The sequence below is a fragment of the Rhea americana genome, unplaced genomic scaffold (assembly GCF_003343005.1).
Source record: "Rhea americana isolate MKP2758 unplaced genomic scaffold, rheAme1 scaffold_78, whole genome shotgun sequence".
NCBI lineage: Eukaryota > Metazoa > Chordata > Aves > Rheiformes > Rheidae > Rhea > Rhea americana.
Window position 1 is genome coordinate 3,702,082 of NW_028186956.1, and position 9,385 is coordinate 3,711,466.

The window sequence follows — 9,385 nt, forward strand, 5'->3', positions numbered from 1 at the left end:
TAGCGAGACGCCGCGAGCCCGGCGAGTCACGCGCCGCGGCACCCGCCGGCCCCGCCCCTCCCAGCTGCCCCCGCGCCGGCGCCGCAGGGGGCGCGCGAGAGAGGTGTGGGGGGGAGGCGTAAAGAACCAATGGTCCCCTCCGCCTTCAGGGAAGCAGGGCGGGAGGGGCGCGCATGCGCGGCAGGGTATGGGCCGGGGTTGGGGGGGGGGTGCACTGAGGGCGGCTAAAAGGGCGCGGGAGGGACTGCGCGCTCCCGGCATGCCGCGCGGCGCCGCTGCATGCTGGGAGTCGTGGTCCCTGCGGGAGCTGCGGCCTTGGGGCTCCGGGCTGCGTGCGCGGGGCCTGTGCGGCTGGAGCAGGGGCGCTGGGGGTGTCTGCGGCCCCCTGCCTTTCCTGTCCTGTCCTGTTGGCGAACATTTCAGCCCTCTTCCCTTGAAGAAGGGGGCAAGCAGGCCGCGCGCTGGGAGCCGTTGTTTCTCGTGCCCGGTAGGAAGAGGACAGCGGCAGTAACCGTGTCCTGGGTAGAGGRGCACAGGAGAAAACGATCCTTGCTCCCAAGCCTGCAGTGAGGAAGGACCCAGCGCAGGTTATAACCACGGCAGCAGCCTTCGGGAACACTGAGAGGACGGCATGGAAGATCGGGGCGGGGGGGGAAGGGTATCTCCTGCCTTGCTTTGGGCTGTGTGGCAGAGGAGCAATAGGGAAAGAAAGAAGGGCAATTTGGACAAACAGTCGCAATATCCTCAGACCCCGTGAGAGCTGTGACTTGAGCCCAGAGTTCTCACGGGTGAGGTTTGAGATGTTAGAGCTAACTCCTGACTTCCATCAAGTACCAGCATCTGCCTTAGGATCACTGTTGACTAACACAAAGGCAGTTCTACCATTTTGTGAGACAGGACCCTCCCTAGATCGCTGTGGACTTTTCAGTCCTCCAGTAAAGGGATGTGGCTCTAAAAGAGGCAAAATCAAGCTTTGAAAGTTCTCCAGACACTATCCTAGAAAATGGCAATTGTCTTTGGCTCAAGGCTTAGGAATATTAATAGGGACTCTATTATGAGTGACATTAGTCTTTTGCAAAATCTGGATGAGAAATAGAAGTCATTATTTATTAGTAGTAGAAATAAAGTATATTCATCACCTTTCTTATTTGCTTATTCTTTGGTTTTTAACATACACTGTGTTTTTATTGTAGGCCTTTTCATTAATGCTACATTTCCAAGCAGATAGCAAGTTCTAGAATACTCAAATACACCAGTGACAAACTAAAGAGAAATTATATAGCCAGCCAAATCCATCTAAAACCTGATGATTCCTAAATTTTAAATTAGCAACTGAAAAATCTTGCTATAAGATATATATAATTAAGTCTGTAATTGAGGAAGGTTGGGATACAAGTGCTGGAAGAGAAGTCAAAATTAACACTTTTGTTCTTCAACTCTTGCAATCTGGTGAAAGCATACTAGGAACACCTACAGGAAAATAACCTGTTTGAAGAATATGTCCTGAAAATAAATATATTGGAAGCAATCACTTAAATGACCTTTGATGTCGACTCACCACAGAGAAGTCGAGGTTCGCTTCATTTCCATGCTGAATACACGTACCTCAGCCCCAACCACGAGGAAGGTTTTCAAGAGAGAGGCCCTTTGAGTAAGTTAGGTCCAAGCTCTGCCTTGGCTCTGGCAGAGCCTTCACCCYGCATTTCAGCTCTCTGCGTCTGCTCCTCGTTTCCTGCTGTTGTGTCTCCCTAGATTAGTTCTTCAGCACTGCCATCCCTTTCTAGGCACCAGATTCAGCAGTCCTCCTGCCTCAGCTTTCTCAAGGGAAGAACCAACAGTATTTCTGACCTAGTCCTTCTTGGTCCTAAGGCTGAAACATTCTACCACACCATTGTGAATTTTAATACTGTCACTGACTGAGGAAGAACTACGTTGAAAAGCTCTGTAGAAAAGTATCTCAGAGTATTTTTGTCTAATTGGAATTAGCTTCAATAGGTGGAGTTATATGGTGTGTACATGAAAATGTTGCTAAAGGTCTGTAAATATTCTGGCTTTAGTTTTGCTTCTATATACTTATTTTATGATACCCATAAAGCAAGTTCTTAAATAGCATTCCTAATTTACAGTACAACATTTAAAGTTATTGTCTGATGGTCTGCTGGGCTTTGTTAGCAAAACCATGTTCTGCTCTGTTTATGCATTCTTGCYCTTGGGATCTGGAAGATAAAGTAGAGGATAGATACGTTTTTTTCTCTCAGAATATATTTTTTATTCTTCTGTTAAGCAGGAGACGTACTTTATGCCTTCTGCTTTCTGTTCTTTCTTATTCATGAATCCATCGAAGGTTAAGCCACAGTATATGCTGCTCAGAAATGATAACTAAGCACCACCCAAGCCAGTTTCTGTGTATGAAAAGAACTTCTGGCACTTGGCTTTCAAAGAATCAAGACATGGGGAACTGCTGTAAAATACTAAATGCTACAAAAGGTTCCATCCTTTCTCCTTTTAACAGGGTAAAAATAACAATAAAGATCACAAATTCAAAAGTAGCTGCTTCTATCTAGATTCGGAAGAGAGAAATACTTGTGTTTTCTAATTTTTTATACAAATCAGGTATAGGAAAATCTGAGGAGAAACAGGAGTTAAGGWCTCTCTAATGTGGCATGTCTGACAGGTTTTCTCATGCATGTTTTTCCATGCAAGCATGTTGATATACATGGTTGCATGTTAGATCATGACAACATTAAGAGGAACTGATTGGACTGTAAGCCTGGGCCTAAAGCATGTTTTTGCTAGCAGAAGGAGCATCACAGAACCATTCAGGCTGGAGGGGGCTCAGGAGAGCTCTAGTCCAACRCCCTGCTCAAAGCAGGGTCAAAACTGAATTCAAGCCAGGTTGCTCAGGTTTTTGTCCTCTTGGTATGCCTACAAGGAGAGAGATTTCACAGCCTTCTYGGACTGTTTCAAGCCTGTTTCAATTCTTGCCTGCGCAGCTTGATGTTTATAGGGTTCTGCCCATTCAGTCTTACAGTAAAGGCAAAGTTAGTACATTAATACTGAGTGGGTGGATTAATAGCAATTATGTATGAACATATATTTTTAATTTAGTCTTTGCTGTTGTTCAAACACATTTACAACCTTAATAATGCATTAATGTATTTTGTTGCATGTAATATCATTTCTGATCAAATGCTGTACACAGTACTGCTATTTCACCCAAACTGAAGTAATTTCTTACATTAAACAAAGCCTGCGCTGTTGATTAGCCATTCCTGGTAACCTTCTCCAACATCTGATTCATTTTTTTAACACATGATAACAAAGTTCAGGAATGAAATCTTGGCTCTGTTGTAGTCAACGGAAAACCTCTTACTGATTTGAGTGAGATCATTATGTCACCCCCCAAAGTGTCCTTAGTATATTCATTGCTTGCAAAAGRCTAACATTTGCTTAATCTCAGGTTAACATTTGTCCTGTGTGTTTGTAGATCTTAATGTTTTTCACACTTTGAGTTTGGTACCATTGTTACTATATCTCAGTWTGGAGATGGCTTGACATTTTTCAAAAATGTTTGCTGTTAAATATTAAACAAGCTCTCTCTGTATCTGAGTGTTGATTCAGTTTCACAATATTGTTTTTCACCATTTATTTTTCAGGTGGTTTATTCAGTCCTACCAATTGTGAACTTGAAAATGTCTTGTAATGAAAGAACTATCATGACCCTCCTGGCAATTTCTTGGTGTTGTTAAGATTGTCAGAAAAAGCAACTAGCGGTGTGAGTTTGTCATGTAAATAGGAATTAGATCTCACTTACTGGAGTATCATATGCATGCTCCATTGCTAAGTCAGTAAATATGTCAGCAAAGGTATGAAGATAAAGAACATTTCAATTTCTCTTTAAGGAAACACCTGGCCTCTTGGTGCTGCAATTTATCTTTTGAAATACAAAACTATTCGTAGCATACACATAGATTAAGCATGCTGTAGTCATAATTAACTTAGCTGCTAATGAATTCCAAATATAAATTTAGGCCCACTTGTTATGCTGTAAATCAAAGGTAAAACTGAAGTCCACACTATTACAGATTTATAGCGTTATTCAGCTGTTACCACAGACTGGAACAGTAGGTCTTAGCTGGATATCTTCAAGTTTGTTCAACTGCAGTCTATTTCTCTTCTTAGTGACATTATTATAAAAAACACACRGTGTACTTTGAATATGCAAGTGAAGGAAAACTAATCCTGGGAAACAATCAGTAAAACTGTTATTGTTGTAGTGGCGTTCTGGTAAATAGCTGTAGTGTAAAATACTTCCACACTGGAAGATCTTTTACTTTTCCTCTGCAGCAGCAGAAACCTGTGATTTGACCACAAAACATTTGGTCTTTTTTCTTTTTTTTTGTAAGGGCAACATGTTCTGAGATTAAGACCCTTTTTGTACGTAGTTACCATTACCAATGATGGCAGGAGTATCAGTTTTCAGAGCATTCAGCTACCACTTACATAGTTAGGCGCTTCCTTGTCGGTTTGCATTTAAGAGATAGAAAATGTTGATAATTCTTTATGCCGTTTTTTGTCCAAATCTGAGTGAAGTAGTTGATGCAAATCACTTTAGAAAGTAATTTGTATCTGAGCATAAACTCAAGCTCAAGATCTCCATAACCTTTGGAGCTACATAAACTGATAAATGATTGTGTGCTAGAGTGTCACTAGGACTGGCTAGTACCTAGACAGGGAATTTATGAGCAAGATTAGACCAAGCAGATTCTGCAGTATCTAGAGCTTTCCATCAGAGCAATGACAAGTACTTTGCTGTAGTTACGTCTTTAAAAATGCATTAGCACTGTACAAAAAATAGCCGAAAATAAAGAATACATAGGTAAGCATGCAAACATAAGCATTGAAACAGACCTCCAGAAGAGAAAAACTATCTTAAATAGCAATGGTAATCTGAGAAGTAATTCTGCAAAAAACAGCATTATGCTGTCCTATGCTCATTGCATCTCCATAACTTGATATTCATACAAACAAAATAATGCTCTTCCTAGGTGTCAGTTTGAAGAACTCATCTGACAACTGASAGTCAAATTTCACCTTTCCTTTGCTGTGTTAATACACACAGCAACTTTGTGGTACTAGTTCTGACCTCAGCATCTCCTGAGTATTTGCATGAAGCTCTCAAATTATATTTWAAAATTATGCCTAGATTGAGTTGTAGTGGGTTACAATGTAAATATGGGTGAATAAAATGATACTGATGTCCAAAAGGCAACCATAGTACTGACGCTCAGAAGGACTCATGAAGTGCTTTCCCTCTAGTAAATGCTAGTAAGACCTGCATTGAAGCACTATCCAGTTTGGGCACTATCATTCAAGAAAGATGTGGGATAATTGAAGAGAGTTCAGAGGAGAGCACTCATAATCACTAAGGTCTAGAAAACATGATTTATGAGAATATATATTAAAAGAACCGAGGCTGTTTAGCCTAAGGAAGACAAGATTGACTCATGCATATGTTAATAATCTTAAAATATATGAAAAACTATTGCAAAGAGAAAGAAAATAGTCTGCTCTCAATTACCTTGGATAGGACGGGACATAATGGGCTTAGACTGGAGTAAGAAGACATAGCAGATATGAAGACTTTAAAGAGTATGKGCAATTACTGAAGAAGACTGCCTAGAGAGGCTATGGAGCCTCAGTCAACAGAGATTTTCATAGAACCACAGAATCACAGAATCAGTAAGGTTGGAAGGGACCTCTGGAGATCATCWAGTCCAACCTCCCTTGCTCAAGCAGGGTCACCTAGAGCAGGTTAGACAGGGTTGTATCCAGGCGGGCCTTGAAGATCTCCAGAGAAGGAGACTCCACAACCTCTCCGGGCAACTTGGTCCAGTGCTCCGTCACTCTCACAGGGAAGAAATTCCCCCTCACGTTCAGGCGGAACTTCCTGTGCTTCAATTTCTGCCCATTGCCTCTTGTCCTGTCACACAGGGCAACTGAAAAGAGTTTGTCCCTGTCCCCTTGACACCCTCCCTTCAGGTACTTGTACACATTGATAAGATCCCCCCTCAGAATTCTCTTCTCCAGGCTGAAGAGGCCCAGCTCTCGCAGCCGTTCCTCGTAGGGCAGGTGCTCCAGCCCTCTGATCATCTTTGTAGCCCCATGCTGGACTCTGCAGTAGTTCCATGTCTCTCTTGTACTGGGGAGCCCAGAACTGGACACAGTACTCGAGATGAGGCCTCCCCAGGGCTGAGTAGAGGGGCAGGATCACCTCCCTTGACCTGCTGGCAACACTCTTCCCAATGCACTCCAGGAGACCATTAACCTTCTTGGCCACAAGGGCACATTGCTGGCTCATGGTCAACTTGTCATCCACCAGCACTCCCAGGTCCTTCTCTGCAGAGCTGCTCTCCAGAAGGTCAGCCTCCAGCTCGTACTGCTGCCTACGGTTATTTTTCCCTAGGTGTAGGACTCTGCACTTGCCCTTGTTGAACGTCATGAGGTTCCTCTCTGCCCAACTCTCCAGCCTGTTCAGGTCTCCCTGAAGGGCAGCACAGCCCTCAGATGCATCAGYCTCTCYTCCCAGCTTGGGATCATTAGCAAACTTGCTGAGGAGGCACTCTGTCCCCTCATCCAGGTCATTGATGAAGAAGTTGAACAGGATGGGACCCAGTACTGAGCCCTGGGGGACACCACTAGCCACAGGCCTCCAACTAGACTCCACGCCATTGATGACGACCTTCTGAGYTCTGCCTTTCAGCCAGTTCTCAACCCACCTCATTGTCCACTCATCTAACCCACACTTCCKGAGCTTATGTAGGAGGACGTTGTGGGAGAYAGTGTCAAAAGCCTTGCTGAAGTCAAGGTACACAACGYCGACTGCTCTGCCCTCATCTACCCAGCCAGTCATTCCATCATAGAAGGCKATCAGATTGGTTAAGCAGGATTTACCCTTGCTGAATCCATGCTGGTTACTCCTGATCACCTTCTTTTCCTCCATATGTCTGGAGATGACATCCAGAATGAGCTGTTCCATCACCTTTCCAGGGACGGAGGTAAGGCTGACCGGCCTATAGTTGCCTGGGTCCTCCTTCTTGCCCTTCTTGAAGATTGGAGTGACACTGGCTTTCTTGCAGTCCTSAGGCACTTCTCCAGTTCTCTAGGACCTTTCAAAGATGATGGAGAGCGGCCTGGCAACAACATCCACCAGCTCTCTCAGTACCTGTGGGTGCCTCCCATCTGGGCCCATGGATCTGTGGATGTCTAGCCTGCCCAGAAGGTCTCTAATCCTATCCTCCTCGACCAAAGGAAAGTCTTCCYTTCTCCAGACTTTCTCCCTCATGTCCAAGCTGCAGGATTCAAGAGGGCTGCCCTTAGCAGTGMAGACTGAAGCAAAGAAGGYATTCAGTRATTCTGCCTTCTCTGWATCCCTTGYMACCAGGSCCCYSSCCCMWTYMRKWRSSGGSCCMMMWTTTYCCYWRKTCYYCYYYTKSYKSYKRWKKWWTTKRARRARSCCYTYCYKKTKKYCYTKRMMWYCCYTKSCMRRMYYSAWTYCMAMYKGGSCYTWGCCTYCCTCGCMGCATCTCTAYRTACTCTGACTGCATTCCWRTAATTCTCCCAAGYAGCCTGTCYSCTCTTCCACATTCTGTGTAYTTTCTTCTTCTGTCTGARTTTGGCCAAGAGCTCCTTGCTCACCCATGCAGGTCTCCTCCCCTTTTGCTGCACTTCTTACTCATAGGGATGCACCGCTCTTGAGCTTGGAGGAAGTGATGCTTGAATATTAGCCAGCTCTCCTGGACCCCCCTTCCTTCTAGGGCCTTAACCCACGAGACTCCACCAATTAGGTCTCTGAAGAGCCTGAAGTCTGCTCTCCTGAAGTCYAGGGTTGCAATCCTGCTTGTTTTAAGAACAGGTTAGACAAACATCTGTCAGGAGATACCGATTTCRCTGATCCTGCCGTGAGATATGACCTCTGGAGTCCCTTCCAATCCTGTGTTTCTTTCACTGTATAAATTCAAAGAGTAAACTGATTATCTGCAGTAGAAATGTACATTCCCTAAGGTCTAAGCTACAATCCATTAAATTCAACAGGAATTTTTCCATTGACTTTAACAAGSATTGGATCAGGCCCTAATTGAGTGTGTAATTTGGAGCTGAATATGGAATTTGGTCCACAATCCTATTAATGGCATTTGCAAATTAGAAGAATCCAGCTCCTTTTCCCAGGGTACATTAGCTCTGCAATGCTTACAAGAGAAAGCAAACACACGCTGAAGAATCAGTGCTATATTTTTCTTAAAAAACTAAGTAGAGCTGACCAAAGACAGACAAAAGACAGACAGACAGACAGATCTCAGGGGAAAATTTAGCAACTGTTCTCAAAGAAGAACATTTTAGCAGCCACATGTTACATCAGTTAAGCAAGGCCATACAGAAAGAGGCAGCAAAAGATACATTAGCAGCACTTTAAAAATATATAKGTATCATCATGAACATGAGAACAAAACATTTGTCTCTGCTGAAATATCAGATCAATTGAAAGTCTGAAATGAGTAGAAGAAGGAGAAATGCAAACTGGCAAATTCAAGTTGTCAATGAATTCAATTGGTTACATAGTGACTGCCAAAGAAAGATCCATTCCCCAGTATTCTGCTATCAAAGAGTATAAAGATTTTATTCAAAATTGAATGATCAGTTAAATCACAAGCACTTATGGCASCTACAGCCCTGCTTCTGCAAATGAATATCTTTAGATCCACTGAAATCCAAATGAATTCTCATATGCATACACTTAAGTGTTTGCAGATTTGCAAAAACACAGCCTGTGGGCATCCGCAGCCGTTCTGCCTTCATGGGCTGTGTGCATCTCCTGGCAATTCCTCCTCTGTAACCCTTGTGTTGTGGTAGGAAACAGAGCACTGCAGGCTCTTCTAACACCTGCAAGCTAAGGTTACTAATATACAGATAACGGACAAATGAAAGATCTTTGCTGTAGAATAACTCATTATATCTAGGAGAAAAGACACAAGGTTTCCATACTCATCTCCCAATTCCAGTTTGTTGCAAGAATGTTCTAAGTGTGCAAATAAGTTTGAACATTTTACCTGAGACATCATATATGAAATATTTAGTTTCTTTGTATTTAAGGGAAAACAAAAAGAAAAAAGTCTGCATAAAATTATCGATGGACGCTTTAACTGCCAAGTACTGAATTATTTATAGTTTAATTGTACAAACGATACCCATGAGAACCTGCTGGGCTGCATTATGCAATTGATACATTGTGCACAAACAGGGACTTGTCTTTCAGACTTCATTCTGGTGCTTCAGTGGGTCATCTAAAAACAGGTATGATCACTTTGCAGAGAGGAGTTGGAATACT

The 9,385-nt window shown here is 43.4% G+C and overlaps 1 protein-coding gene across 1 annotated transcript in view; it reads right to left on the reverse strand.

Moving 5' to 3' along the window:
- The window catches only part of VAPA (VAMP associated protein A), a 37,349-nt gene extending 29,647 nt beyond the window's left edge, over window positions 1–7,702 (reverse strand). Inside the window, exon 1 of the mRNA XM_085322516.1 lies at window positions 7,597–7,702. Coding sequence (XP_085178642.1) covers window positions 7,597–7,702 — 106 coding nt within the window. The remainder of the gene's footprint in view (window positions 1–7,596) is intronic.
- Between the last annotated feature and the right edge of the window lie 1,683 nt (window positions 7,703–9,385).